Source organism: Parus major, chromosome 7, assembly GCF_001522545.3.
Source record: "Parus major isolate Abel chromosome 7, Parus_major1.1, whole genome shotgun sequence".
NCBI lineage: Eukaryota > Metazoa > Chordata > Aves > Passeriformes > Paridae > Parus > Parus major.
In genome coordinates, this window is record NC_031776.1 from 28,559,657 (window position 1) to 28,575,719 (window position 16,063).

General features: G+C 39.3%; 1 protein-coding gene across 1 annotated transcript; it reads right to left on the reverse strand.

Moving 5' to 3' along the window:
- Window positions 1-1,217: 1,217 nt before the first annotated feature.
- On the reverse strand, window positions 1,218-15,444 carry LMLN (leishmanolysin like peptidase). The gene is made up of 17 exons (XM_019007329.2): window positions 15,280-15,444; window positions 14,849-14,946; window positions 14,725-14,755; window positions 14,136-14,218; window positions 13,558-13,675; window positions 12,538-12,716; window positions 11,825-11,930; window positions 11,486-11,580; window positions 10,657-10,774; window positions 9,771-9,878; window positions 8,958-9,034; window positions 8,263-8,373; window positions 7,421-7,553; window positions 6,664-6,823; window positions 5,742-5,872; window positions 4,915-5,125; window positions 1,218-4,325 (listed from the first exon to the last, which is right to left on the reverse strand). Exons 1-17 carry the CDS (start codon window positions 15,442-15,444, stop codon window positions 4,231-4,233), a joined length of 2,019 nt encoding a protein of 672 aa, XP_018862874.1. The 3' UTR covers window positions 1,218-4,230.
- Between the last annotated feature and the right edge of the window lie 619 nt (window positions 15,445-16,063).

The following is a 16,063-nucleotide window of genomic DNA, read 5'->3' on the forward strand; positions in this document are numbered from 1 at the left end:
CTTGATGAAATTTCATTTTTAAACATTCTCACAAAATAAATTACTGTTGTAATATTGGTCCTTTATTGCACATTCTCTTGCAGTTAATCATTGTCAGCTCTCAAAGAAAAGGACAAGAAGAATTAATATTCTACAGATATTTTATTGAAGAATATTTTTTTCTTCTGTTGCATGACATACCTTTTTGAAACAGTAAAATAAGGAAACTTTTACTCCATAAATAACACAAATTAGCCCTTATATCTCAGTCCAGCCAAAATCTGTGTAAAATAGTTAGTTCTATATTTACATTCTGTACCAAAATAGGAAACACATGTTCAAGGTCAGCCAGTTCTCTCAAAACAGTTGTTTTATCTCCAAGGTAAGCTTCACATTAAAAAGGCAACATTTGCACTTTGGAAGTCTGGTAGTGTAAGATCACATTATTCAGTGCACAAACAGCCCCAGATCCTGAAGAGCAGTACATACATGCAAGCAGGCACCCACACATCCAGACAAGCTAAAAACAGGGGTTTAATCTTGCAGGGAAAACACCTTGAGCTGCTCAGCTGGCTGAAAGTCACTCCTTGGAAATGTGGAGAAGAAAGGATGTACATTTCCCTCTCTATTGAATATCATCAAGCAGAAAGAATTTGCAGGACAGGAAGATTTAAAAACAACTGGCCCTCATAAGGGACTGTGGATATGTCTGCTTTCAGACATCAGTCTCCCCAGTTTATTAGTGCTCAGCAGAAAGAATGAGCTGCGTTGGACTGACAGTCAATTAGTGGGTGATACAATTCTCTTTCAGTAATTAACCTACATCACAAGGGCCATGACAATATCCCAACACCTCAACTCATTTCAGGAGGAATGAATTGCTGCTTTTCAATGTGATTTTACTTGCTGCACTCTTCAGCCAAAAGCTATCCATCCTCCTTATAATTGCAACACTAGAAAAAATGTGTTCCTAAAATATGACTCGTTTCAACTTCTAATTGAAATTATTTGAACTACTGGGATCAAAGAAGACTGCAAGACTTATTTACTTCCCTAAGCGAACATGGAATATTTTTTAAAAATTATAAAGTTAAAACTGTGGATGCTATAGACTGAAAATGTTTCTCTTACAGATGAGTAAACTCATGCATCTCAGCACAACTTCCAGGGCTCCTGCTACCCAGTCTTCCCTGGTGGAAACACAAAGGCTTATTTCCAAGCCTTTGGGCAGTATTTCCAAGTTTTCACACTTAAGAGGTGCAATAGGAGGGACTGGTTACATGTAGTCAGGACACCTAAACAGCAAACTTTGCATTTATTTAAAAGAATTCAGAATTTTACGGCAGAAACTACACTTAAGGCTACATAACTGATCTGCTTAAGCTACAATTTTAGCTGTGTTCTATACTTAAAAATGGCTTATGCTTCCTACTGTAGTAATTTTACTCATAAAAACCTGAGACATGATTTTACTTAATTCATGTTAAGATCTGGAAGTTCACAGCAGGCTAAAAGCTGAACGCAAAGACAAACAGGACTGAGGTAGTCAGCTTTACTCAAATATTCTGTCAGCTACCAATTCATTGCCACTTTAAGTTGACACATTCCTTGGCAGTTCCCACAAGGTTACAGCTGCTACCAGCTGCTAACCCACTGATGGAATAGAAGATGTTGCATTTTTCTGACCAGAGTACCTTCCACGTCCGACCCCCCAAAGTCACGTCCAGTTCTGCAGTTCACAGGCAGCTGAAGGGCTGCACGACAAAGAAATTACTACTGAAATCTCAGATTATTAAGGCAGTAGCAGGTTTACTTCACTGGAGTCACTGATGCAGCTACTTAGCAGGTACTTGTGATCCTGACCACAAGAGCTCCAACAGGCCGATAGATTTTTCCCTGTCAATACAAAGCACTACATCCCCGTTCTTTAATTAATCCATACAATTTAGAAGTAGGTAAGCATCAACTTTCTAAGCCGTCTTTCAGTTAATTTTCAGGAAGAAAGATTAAAAGAAGAAAAGCCCTCAAGATAAACAATTGTGTAGAAGGTAAAAATATTCAATTAAATATGACAAATCTCACACTTAGACAGGAAACCAGCATATCAAATACTGAGCACAATAAATTAACACCAGTTAAAAAGTTTAACAGTTATAAAGTTAACCAGAAAGTTCAAACAGTGCAAACATTTCACAGTAAGAAAAAATAACCAGTAATTTCTTTTCAAGTATCAAAAGCATTGTTGTTGAGTGATAACATTTCAACTGTATTATTGCACAACAGACAAAAAAATACAATATCAACCTCTGGGACCCAAGACGTATTCTCAAACCTTTATGTTTTCCAAGTATCAGTTTACATTGACTGTTTTGTGGATATATTAAAAGAATCGGTGTTCACTTACCAATCTGTTTCCTAATTCAATTTGTACAATTTTAAAGCATTTGAGTCCTGACTTGTATTGCTTCTCTGAGACACTCATTTAAGGCTAGCCTACATCTTGTGTAATTCACAGCAAGCTTAACCTGCAGTTAAGAAGAACTAGCCCAGTACAAGGTGCTCTCAACTGTGATGCCTTCAGACAGTTCAAGATTGCACCTTACTTGCCTCAGCAGTGTCATAGGAGTTTCCTTAAATAAATAAAAAAAACCCTAACAAAATCAAGTCCAGTAGGCACAAAGAATTTCTTACAATCATGATGGAAGTCCTATTATTACAGTATAATTGTAGCTAAAGTTTTTCTCCATCTCCTACCTTCCATTTAGGAAAGAGATATAGTCACTGGCAGTTATAATATCAGAGAACATTTAAGAAGCAGAGTAACATCATCCTTCTCCCTATATCTGCATTTTTTTTGTGCACTGGGCATGTCTGCTCCCTCAATTTAACACTTTTCCAGGAGTGGACACTGTCCTAAAAAGATAAGCAATGGATTGAACCACCAAGAGTTTCTTTACCTCTGAACAGGATTATTTGTTACACATTATAGTCAGAAATAAATAAAAACATCCTTACAATGGCCCTATAGAGCAGCTGTCCTTACCTTGACAGATTTTACTCATTTCCTTCCTCTTATATATTTTGTCATCAAGAGATTAATTTTGTAGCAAGGTGTGCCCTCATGTGGCTCAAACCATCTGATTCTCATCTGACTACAAGTACTCAAATAATCCATAGTATTTACATGTCCAAGAAAAAGTAGAGGGAAGAAAAAAAAACAGATTAGGCTTTCCTTACACATTCAATGTAGTTTTTGGTCTAGAGATATCAGCATGATCCTGTAAATTATAGCTGCCATTGCTAGTGGTTTGCTCTTCAACAGGAAGTGAGAACATCTGCAGTAATGTTCATACTAGTTTTGAAACAATAATGCCATTATTCATTATTTGAGAAAAAAACAACAACAAAAAAAACATAAACCCTATCCCAAATTTACAGTCTGAGTATCAGTACCAAAATGCATTTGCCTAGAAAACTCTTGAGGATTTTTAAATGTAATGTATTAAATTTCATAGTAGAAGGGGCACATGATAAATGAAAATGGGATTTCTAGACAGTTGTCCTGGTTACCAGTCTAAAATTCCATTTTGTGCTTGTAGGAAGATGTAATGAACCCCAAGAATTAGCTGTTTTACCTAGTATGAATTCTGAGGGGGCTCAAAGCTGCAGAATCCAGTTATGGGAGGCAACTGCCAACCACCGGTCTATCCAGTTACATTCTTTCCTCCCCCATAAACTGTAGGAATTGACAAAACAAATAAACAAATTACCAGCCTCTTTAGGCCTGGGTTATCAGCAGTGATGACAACTGATTTTTACATGGCTTTTGACTAAACCACTGAGGTATATTTCCAGTTTGAAGATGCTTTGCTACCAATCACACAACAGACATAACAAAAAAAACCAGCCCTCAGTTCTATTACAGAAGAGCTCTCATTTCAAAACATGACTGAGCTGCCAGGTAGTCTAACACAGTTGGCAAAGTGGATCTGGTTACTGTGTCAAAAAAAAAGGTTGCAATTCAGGAAAATACTGGCACTTACTGAGATGACAAGGTAAATTTTCCTCCTCTCAAAACTCTGCCTACTTTTGTCAGCACCTCCCTGACTACTGTGTGCAGCGATACTTGCCAGGGGAGATGAGGTTCTGCAGGAGAGAGCTGCCTGTAGAGACAAAACCCCTATGCTCCACAGTAAGGAGTGCAGCAGGATGGGAATTATCTCAGAATTTCTTCTTGCCCCAAGCTCAAGTCTATGCACAGAGAAACAATCCTGTTAGCAGAGGAACTAAGTTGACCACCAGCAGCCAAAGCGTTACAACCAGGCTGGACGAGCAGGAGCATAAGTCTAAAATTTAAAAAAAAATAACATAAAAAAATTATAAATTTTACATTTAAAGACAAAATAACAAAGAGAACAGTAAGAACCACAAAAGAGTTAAAACTAACTTCTTGGCAAAACATTAACTGGTATTTAGTGAATTAAGCTTTTTACCTTCCTCAAAAAGAAAACTAACTCTGATCTTTCTGCATTACCACATGAACATTATCAATAGAAGGTCATACAAGTGAGAATTCACTTTCCACCAATGTAATATTTTTTAAGATTATAATAAGAATATGGCCTTCAAAACACAGGTCAGATTTCCTGGTAAGATCCCAGGCTAATGCTAGATTTCTGAGATGACTACCAGAAGGAGACATAAAATGAAGGCATTATGTTTCAGACACATTTCTCCTGTGTTAGTCACTATTCTGCATGATTGCACAGCAAAAAGCAGAACACTTTTTCTATTTTCCTTTACCTCCTACACCTGGGATCTTAAAATAGGCACAGAGTTCCTTTCCCGTTCCTGACAGTAAAAGCTGACACAAATCTTTGACGTTTTCAGATACTTAATACTGAAGTTTCACTTCAGCCAAAAAAGGCAACCTACCAATGGGTGCAGTTCTTGTTAAGTTAGAAGCTGGAGGATCCCTCTCTGGGGGACAGGAGTCACAGAAGTCTGAACAGGCTGGGCAAATCAGATTGCCAATGTGTATCCAGCCATTCATCTGGATGCTCACAGTCAACACCTGGCCTGAGCGGCTGCACAAGTATGCAGTGTCCTTGACCCACACATGCAGCCCTTGTGGAGAACAAGAAACCTTAAAATAAAAAAGAGTCAAGCCTGTATGATGATTTATCAGAAGAACAGAATAACTGCAAGTATTTTAATGCAATCTCAGCAACTATGAAATTCAGGAATGCTTTAAAGCACCAACTATACTCTTTTTGTGCAATTATGCAGATCATCAAATGAGAACGAGTAAAACCTGGCTTCTGCTAATGGCTACTTTTGTGGAGTTGTGCAGTTACTGAATGTGACACCCTTAGCAAAATAGCCCCAAAGAAAATGAGGATAATGAGAAATAAGTGACATGTGCACAGTGCTTTCCACCTCTGAAAAATCATAGTGACTAATTATGCTTCAACAACAGAACATTTCATGGAAGTATTCCTTCTTAGCTGAGGATAAAGTGTCATGGGGTAACAGATGATGTCCCTAGTGAGCCTGGAAGCCATCCCAGCAGTCACACACTTAGCAAAATTATAGGCTTATGGTTGGAAGATTGTTTTCAAAGTATGTTATATGATCTATGGATTACAATGTCCAGTGTGCAGGTACAAAGTTCTAACAGTCACAACCTACATTTTAAGCCTGACTTTTCCCTTTAGGGTTATTAAAAAAGAAAATCCACTAAAAACCCAACAAATACTTACTTGATAACATCCACTACCCCAGTCAGGGTAACTGAGTTTCCTCCGGCACTGTTCCATAACAAAAGCAGATTTCTGAATAAGACATACAGAGTTTGGTCCATATTTCTCTGCACCATAGTTTTTGGTAGGATCTAAGGTAGGAGGAATATACTGAATTACAACTTAACCAGGGCAACAGAAAGCCCACATCAATTTAAAAGGCTATCTAATCAATGTCCCCACATGCAATCCAAGGTTCACTTTTAGAATATTTCAGACCCTGAATTATTATCAATTTGGGAAAATAAACTGTCATGAAAATAACGTGGGAAGAAACACAAAATTTAAGAAACAAACAAAATAATCAACTAACCACAAAAAAAAAAGCTACAATGAGCATGCACTTTCCATCAGACCTATGTGGTTATGTTTGCCCTCGGAGAATGCCAGCTCAGCTTGCTGGCTTGAGGGCAGAGGGTGTTTGTTTTTGAGACAACTGCCAGGTAAAATCCTACAGCATTCTGGAGCTCTGCAATACTGAACATCCATGCAGTACACTAGGAGACAAGCTCATGTTCTGGTAACTCACAAAGACCCTGGCCTTGAACAAAAAACCTACAAAGGTGAAAAGTGTAATTATGTTTCAGAGACTCAATAAACAACCCTGGCCCCAATCCCCATCCTTTGTCTTGTATTTGGATCATTTGGGTTAAATATCTGTTCATTCCTTATGCAATTCTTGCATTAGATATGCGAGTTTGCCTCAAGTGTACAGAAGAATTGTACTATGCTTCTTACCACAGCACAAGTGTTTACACAGCTGGTGGTGTGAGACTTCATAAGTGAAAAAATTCACATGCAATTAGTTTGAATGTCCAGCAAGTCCATTCCAGCCTAATGAATGCAATCTCTGCAATACCATCCTGAAGTCCTGAATACTGACCTGGTTGGTTTTCAATTATTCTACAGTCTGAACTGCGTTGAAATTCACCACTTAAATGCCAGCTGAATTCCTGACTGAAGGGACAATAGTCAGCAATTTCTACTGAGCCACCATAGTAAGGCAATTCTTCTGCTGGTACTCCATTAAGATTGTCAAAGTACTGCAAAACAAAATACAGTAGTGAAGCAGTTTGTGCAAAGGCAAGTGTACAGCTGTTTTTAAACAGACCAAATCACTATAGCTGCAAGAACATCAGCTGTTACTACTCAGGAATACTATTAACAGCATCTTACAATACCCATGAAGCTGATGAGCCAGAAGTATTTAAGAATACATAAATAATGTAGAGATTCATATCTGCATGTATCACTCCCAGCTTCTGCCCCTGATTCCCCTCTTTGTAATAATTTCATTCTTTGGGATGTAAACAGAACAGATTTTTTAGTGTACAGTGACAAAGGGCAGAAGGCTGGGAGTAGAAATCCCTCAAACAAGACATTTTGAGGGATTTCTGTTACATAGCAACATTTCTATCTGGTATTTGGCTAGATAGCCAAGCAACATCATTGTCTTTTATTAAGATCACAAGGGTTTTTATCAGTCTTCAGACTCCTTGTAATAAACTAGGTAGACATTTTTCACAGTATCTATTGTCATCTGCTAGTTCAGAAGAAAAAAAACCTGAAATATAATCATCAGGCTGTGAGGCTCAACAATGAAAACACTTCAGTTATTTGTAAAGTAGAATCCATTATACCTGATATTCCTGAGGTAACTGCTTTGGAAACTTCTGCAAGTTGCACACTGCTACTGCTCTTTGGTCCTGTCTGCAGGTTAACTGCAAAGGATTACTCCTCAAAGTGTCGCAGTATGGACTGATTAATTGCTTCCTCAAAAATAAAAAGCAAACAAAAACAGAATAAAAATCACATCAGATCAATTCAACTGCTTTACATAAGCAGCCTGTCAAGACTGTTTGTTCTCATTCTCCTCTAGACTCAATCACAAGAAGCACTGACTTCTTCTCTGGAGGCTAGTTTTTCTTATTTGTCTGGTTATGACCTTTGTGATGTAAAGAATATCAAGCCAGCAAACAAAATACATTCACCTATTTCATTTTAATAACACTGTTTTGCAAACTTTAAAGAAAAAAACATACAAGCAAAACAGGCCCACTGTGCAGCTGTATCCTAGAACTGTTTGAGGATTGTAAAGAACAAACAAGGTTGTAAGGAACAAACAAGGCAGGCTGTGTTTTGAAGATGGCTATCACCTCCTTCAGTTGTACAGTACAGTAATGCAAAATGACACAGGCTGCATTCCCAAATAAAAGGGACAAAATAAGAAGGCAAACACCTTTAGATTTAGTCCTACCCACCCTCTTTAAAGCACAGCCTTCTCATAGTGTAAATGCATTCTACACCCTAAGATGTTTGCTTCTGCATTTATTGTAATTTCATGGGATGCAGGGCAGCATCCCTTTTTCATCTCTACCAACCTCTACCTCTTTTTACTGAGTTACATTTGAAGGACAAATGTAAACATGCATCAGGGTTTCCTCTTTATTTTTAATTTTTTTTTTAAAGACTGTATTCTTACTTTTGTCTCTTCTGGTCAATCCAGAATTTGCAGCTCTTCATTACAAAGTCACAGCCTTTATTGCGTCCCCAGTCTAATTTCTCTGCCATGCTGTAATTTGCTTTATACCATCTGTAAAGGTATTTTGAAATGAGAATATAGTTACTTCAAAAATTACTATTCTGATTAATAAAACAGCAGTTCAAAGAATTTCATATTATGCCTTAAGGTTTTCGAATTAAGAAAAAGGAAACTGCATCTCCTTCTGCCTATAAGAAAATACATTACGATTTCACTATTTTTCAAGTCACAATGAACTAGAAGAAAATTTTGTGATCTGCAAAGTAGCAATGCATACAGAAAGATGACACCTTAGGCAATTTCTGCTTTCTATCTGCAAGAGCTGAAAAAAAATAATATGTACTGCACACAATTGAAAGACTTACATTAAGACAAAAAGTACATAGATGCTACAAACAGGACTTTGCATTGCAATGCCTGGCTTTTTAAGGCTAGATTAAGAAAGGGTTTTGAAACACATGAAGAAAAAGTAACATACAAGGTATGACTCCTTGTCTAATGTAAAGCTAATTATGCTGGTTATTTACTCTGCTGCAGAGGGATAAGTACAAACGCATCAATTTGAAATAAAATCAAGTACAATGAAAACCAAACACAATTTAACCAAACCCCACCCTCCCATTCTTAATTCTTACCCTGTGTCTTCCATTAATGCTAAGGTGATCCTGGAAAAGACTCGATTCTGAGTGTGGGATCCAGTCATTGCTTCATTCTGAAAGTTACCAGTTATGATTGGTAAGCCACTCAAAACCATTATGGTAAGAAAATGTTTCTTATGCAAAAACATTTTATTTCTGGTCTCTTTTTACTATTGAAAATCAAATCCCATATGCCTTCATAAAAAGACTGTCCTAAAGCATTTCCCTTCTTGTTTACCTCACTGCATAAAACAATGACTAGACAATGTACCTCTGCCAAAAATATCACACAGCACTAAGTTACAAATAAAAATAAGCTTAAATATTAAGAGGGAAAAAAGTGGGGTTTTTTGATCAGGCAAGGTTCTGGAGGAGGCATGGCAAAAACTAAATCCAGGGCAAGTGAATAAAGATGAAGTCAAGGTAATAAATAGAATGATGAAGTAGTTGAGAGGCAGAAGTCAACAAAACTCAACTGACTCAAAGGAATTTCCCCTTTGCCCAAAAATGGGAGCAAACCGTCTCAAAAGGGTAAATGGCAGACAGGAGTAAGAGACATTTAGCTTTTCAGTAACACTTGATATCATACTCTAAAACTTAGCAAGAAGGCTAAATGACAGATGATTCTAGACATTGGACATTTAAATATTTAAGTATCAAGTACTATTTGTGACGTATTTCAATGAGGCATGATACTCCTGCATTTTCAAGGCTCCAATAGGTACCACAATAAACCTAAAAGTCAATAAACCAAAAGCATAGGGAGGAGACATTGCCATATCCCCTTCCATTCCTAATAACAGCACAAACCTCCAACAATCTCTTCTCCCAGTGATTGAGCTCAGTACCCATACCACCTTGATTTTCAAGCTCCATCCCCTCTAGGATTGGACAATTAAAATGTTTTCGGGCTTCTTCCTAGAAAGAAAACATTTTAACACAATTCTCAAAATACTGAGATTGATGCCCACATGCAGTCCTGGTGCTCTAGAATTATTTGTTAAAGGTATTTCAGCACTTCTTTTTCTACCATTTTGTTTTCTACTCAGAGACTGACTAAGCGAACACCCCAAAAGCAAGCCTATCACACTACCTACTCATCTCTTCGAAATAAATGAGCAAAACTGGGGTAATTAATCCGTGTTTGCTCTATATACTTAGATTTGAAACAAAAAGATTATTTGTGGCCAAATGTGATTAGCACTATGACTTATTTCCAAATGCAATTTCTTACACTTGAGCATGTGTTTTGTTGGGGGGGCACAAAGAGAGAGTCTGAAGCGTGGGAAGCAAGAAAGATTTACAAAAATCCTTAAGGAATTTCTTTTTAAACATGGCAAAATATTAATATTAAAGGAGCAGGAGGTGTCTTATGTCTGTAGGAAAACATCTAAAGAGTAGGATTAAGGAATTTCTTCAACATCAGTTTTGCTTAACCTTTTATAATTTACCTTCCAGTCCCTTCATTTTCTCTTATTATGTCAATTTATTTATTTCATATTGTCACCCATTTTCTACTATACTTTAGCTACACCCTCTCAATTACACAACATTAATGGCACAGGCTTTGGGCCATACTTTCAGGGAAAGGTATTCAGTGTTAGGCTATCACTTCTTCAAGGATAAGAAATATTTATGACTCAGGAATGTCCTGGTAACCTTGGCATAAAAAGCTTGAAAGGTAAGGCACACTTACGACTACCCGAGGTGTCACCAGAAGATGAACAGCATGGCGCAGCATTTTGCCACCACGTATGTCCCACAGCCTCACTGCTTTATGAACAACTTTATTGCTCCACTGATATAAACCTAGGCTGTAAGGAGAAGGTTTGGTTACAAATCCATGAAACAGAATCATGGATAGTCTCTATACTCCCTCATGCTTTCTAAATTTAAAAATTTTACTATGCAGCACTTTCTCCTTTGTAAGATGTGTTTATTATACAACTGACTCAACAGAGCAAAAAGTAAGATTATTAAAAATATAGTCTGCAGGCTCAGGGCGCATTTTCTACAGTTACCAAAAATGTAAGAAATTAAATAAAACCCCTCAGTATTGCTATTATAAAAAAAGCTCTCCACCACCTCCTAGAAGAACATCTACAATACCAACTAAAAAAAGAAAAAAAGAATGTAAACTGCTCATTGTGTACCAAATCAGAAAATTCACACAGCAGATTACACACATCGTCCATTCTGCCTAACTATAAATCTTGACTGATATAAATCTTAAAAATGAACTGCACTGACATTAGACAGCATGGATAAGTGTAAGGTTTTTCCAGCCTCCTGATAAATGAAATACTGTCTTAGTTTATAGTGTATGTGGATAATAAAAGTGCTTGATGGCAATGTAAAGAAAGACTAGAGAGTCACCAAATACCACTGTTTGAACACTATAAGGGAAAGTCACTCTAGTAATGGAATGAAGTTGGATATTCAACAGGCAAGAATACATCTTAAAAAAGCAACACGAAAACATCCTTCAGTGGGAGTACCAAGAAGTATAAAGACTATGTACATACCTTTCATTAAAAGGAGGAAGTCCATCTGCATACCTTGGTGTCAAAGGTTTTCCATCATCATCACGATAAAATGCAAACAGTCCAGCAGAGAAACCCTTCAAAAAACAAGTACATGGAACCCCTTGGTAAGACATATATATATACAAAGTCAAACACCATGAAAGAATCCCCACACCCACCAGAGACACACTGGAAGTACAACACTCCAAGGCAATTAACACAAATTGAAGGAGGAAAAGCAAGAGGTTTTCTTCACCAAACATTCTTCTCTTGGCAACAAGCTGGAGGCATGTGAACAAACAGGCACCCACTTCAGGGCAACATTTTATCAACCCTTACCAGTGCATGGATTATCTCATGTTTCACTGTAGACAACATGCCAACAAATTCCTGAGCTTGCGTTGAAATCATGTTTGGACACAAGTTAGCATATCCTGCTATTGGTCTGGAAGACAGTTTTAGAGTTAAATGGTTTTCAGTAAAATACTACAAAATTCAAATCATTATTCACTTGAAGCAGCAGAAGACTTAAAGATACAGACTAATGCAAAAATATGTCCTTCCCAATAATTTATAAATATTTGTTAACAACACAATGACTCGTTTACTGTTGGGATGGGGTCAGTCAATCTCTATATTCAATATTCTGCACAGATGTGAGTAAATTTTAGGTAAGATCCTAGGGAGGTACAAACTCTGGGACAGTGACTACAACTGAAATGGAAACAAGAGCGATATAAGTAAGAACTTGCATTCTTTGAGTTTGTGAAATCATGACATTCACCTCAACAGAAACTTGAAACAGAAACAGAATCTTGAGATAAAGTTTAGGCATTTACAGTGAAGGATCAGCTTTGAGTTCTGTGCCTCAACTGCAAGTAATGCACTATTTGATGGGTTTGTGATTTTACATAAATGCAGTGCTTGTCTACCTCAATAATGACTCCTCCTTTATTATACAACAAAGACAAACAATCAAATTCCACGTCTGAACAATCAAAAAACTTGAAAGCTTAATTTAAAAGAGAGTTTGCAACAGTGGGAATACTTGCCTGTCCATTTCAGCTTCCAATTGGCAGTAGGCTGCATATGCAATGATATTTTCATGACCACACCTGTCAGTAGTGAGGGCACTAACATAGAGCACAAAGTCAGCATCTCGAACCCCTTCCTGGTCAGGTAAACCCGTGGGCCTGCGGTGCCAGTCACTGTCATTGTACACCCTGCATTGCTTTACAAAGGGAACAATTAAAATACTTTACTGATGACCAAAATTTTGCATGACACAATTCAATTAGCTTGAAACCAAGAATAAATCCTGTTGTAAGAAAGCAGAAGATAAGAAAACGCCCAGTGAATAACAGTAAACAAAATCAGAGCCAAGGAATAACTTTCAAATGACTAGCTCTTTTGATTTATTAGACCCAAGGAAGGTGGCAGCTTTAAAAAAACAAAAAATAAAGCCTGCCAAGCCTCCCAGTATTAGCACCCTGTATTTCCTATAAATTTAAAAAAAAATCTTGGCTCACAAAGCTAGTATATATAACTACCAATAGCATTTCTCATATAATCTATCTTTTTAATGATACAGTCAAAACTTCCAAGTTAAAGAAAGAAAACCAGAAATCTACTGATCACATACTGTAGTTGAATCAGGAAAACAAGTCTGAAGCAATTCTTGCACCATGCTCCTGAGTCAGTGGATAACCTCTTCAAACAAGGTCTTTGAAAATCAACTGCTAACTGTGAAATTCCAACTCATTGACCAAGGAGAATAACAAAGTGACTAACAGCAATTTAGCAAGCTCCAAATCTCATCCTTTCCATACAGGCTATTAGAACACAGGCTCAGAAGACAGCAATCAGTTCCGGTTTTTTTATTTGAGTTTTAATTCACCAATATAAACTACAGAAACTCACACTAATTTAAGTTTTTCTATTCTTTCATTCAGACTTAGTGATCTCCAGCAAACAGGTCACTTATGCACAATTACCAAGGTTCACTTTTTCATTAATTACCACAAGCAGCAATATTTCAAAGATTAGGAAACACTTGGGATGGCTGAACTTACCTGGAGGTGTTTCTCAGGAACTACAACTGGCCCACACCTTGTATGGTCTGCACAAGCTTTTTGGCAATATCTGTGAGGGTCAGCTTTCCTCCTTAAATATTGGTTTGTCACACATTGCCTTCAAGGAAACATGAGACAGTCAATGCTTTTATTATTAAAGGAGAACTATAGCTCAGCACTTACAACATTATGTTGGTACTTGATATAAATTTTACAGTGAAAATTATTAACTACCTTACCAGGGAAGACATAATGCTTCCACTTGTTAATGGAGCATCCACAGGTTCAAACAGAGATTAGGACCAGGTTCATAAAAGGGAGTACACATAAAAGAGAACTGTCAGCATATATAGCTTTGAATGTCTCTGCTGCAACAAATGCAAGTGTTGCTCATGGAAGATTGGCAGATTTGTAAAAGAGCATCTGCCACTGCCACTGGATCAGATGGGTCACTGATCTGATTCAGCAGGGTATTTCTTACACTCTAATCTTCTTTTAAAGGCTATGCAGCACAGTGTTAAAAATCAAATATAGCAACAACATGTTGAAAACAATATTTTCAACAGACTTTCACACACCTGCTTAGCAATATAGCACCGGCAGATTTGCGCACTTGAAATGTCTTCTCCAAGTAAGATATAGCTTGTGGGAAGAGTTTGTTCTGAAAAGAACAAAAATCAGGGTGACTCAGTAGCAGGGCAGACACAACTCACCCCAAAGGCATTAACTACCAAGTTACATGAAACTTGCTAGGTATTGTGGTATAGCAGAATAGGGGAAAGCCTGACTCTCAAAGAAGTTCAGTTATTATCAACATAATTAGGAAATACTTTGTTTCAGTACTCCCATATGTTGTTTTTGGAATGAGAAAATGGGAAGGGAACCAGTATTAATTATAATGTACAACTTCAAAGAGGCTTTTAAAAACACATTTCTCACTGATACCTTTGCACCTTGCGATATAGCAAACACCTGTCAAACAACATGCAGCAGAACTCTGGAGTTATTTATTATGAAGGTATAATCTATGCATAAAGCTTTGGTTTCCTGGATTAGTGTAATATTAAATTGATGCCATTCAAAGCTTTAGTTAAACCAGCCCTAAGCTTAACTTCATCCCTGTAATAAACTACATACAAACAGAAAGGGGAAGCAAACCAAACATACCTTTATAAGGTGTCTTTTCTCAGGCAGCAAACTATATTTAAAAAACAAAACACATGAGCTTCAGTCAACAAGGCTTCCATTCTCACCCATGGAAAAAAAAAATCTGCCACAACATTATACTCACTCCTCAACGCTTCTGTCATATACGATCTTAATTCTTAGCTGTTGATCCACGTTTCTCTTCGAGACGTGATTTTCCTTTAGAGGAACTTGATAGACGACCTGGCAGGGAGAGGCAGGAGGCGCTGGATGAGGCAGCTCACCCGGACTGACACAGCACCCCGCGGCCCCGGGCCCTCGGCTCCTTCTCGCCCGGCAGCACCGCTCGGTGCCGGCCCCTTCCAGCCCTTCCCGACCCTTCCCTCACCGGCAAGAGGATGCTCCGCGCCCGCCCGCCGTCGTTAGCGCCCACAGCCGGGACGGCGGGGCCAGACCCGGCACAGCCCGGCCCGGGAAAGCCGAGAAGGGACGGACCCAACAGCAGGAACGGCCAACAAGGGAGCCTCTGCCTCCCAGCACCCGTGGCAGCCACCTGAAGACCCCCGGCCACCCCACCTGGTCGCCGCTGGGTACGCGGTGGTTACAGGAGGAGGAGGAGGAGGAGGAGGAGGCGGAGGGAGGCAGCGGCAGGAGCAGCAGGAGCCCGGCGGCCAAGACGGCGAGCGGCGGGCGGCAGCAGCGGGCGGGCCGGGCGCACCCGCCGCCCGGCTCGGCGGCCATCTTGGAGTGCCCGTCCGTCGCTTCGCCATGGAGGCAGCGCCGGTAGCGTCCTCCGCCAATGGGCGGGCAGGGAGGGCGGGGCGGGAGCGCGCGGGCACTCCTGATTGGAGGCGGTGCCGAGAGGGGCGGGGACGGGAGCTGAGGGGCGGTGGCCGGGGGCGCGGAGGATCGGCGAGGCCCAGCGCTGACCCAGCACTGCCAGGGCTGAACCCACCACTAAACCACGTCCCCAAGCCATCTACACGGTTTTTGAATGCTTCCACCGCCTCCCTGGACAGTCCGTCCCAATGCTCGACCACCCTTTCTGTGAAGGAATTTTTCCTAATGTTCAGCCTAAACCCTTGAGACCGTTTCCTCTTATCCTATCACTTGTAATCTGGCAGAGGAATCCACCCCCACCTGGCTACAACCTCCTGTCAGGGCATTGGAGAGAGAAAAAAGGGCCACCGCAGCCTCCTTGTCTCCAGGCTGAGCCTCTCCAGCTCTCTTCCCTTCTCTGGACACACCCCAGCACCTAAATTGTCGTGATGGTCCCAAAAATAAGCACAGGGCTTGAGATGCTTCAACAGTGCCCAGCACATGGGACAGCCCTGATCCTGTGGCCACACTGATCAGGCTG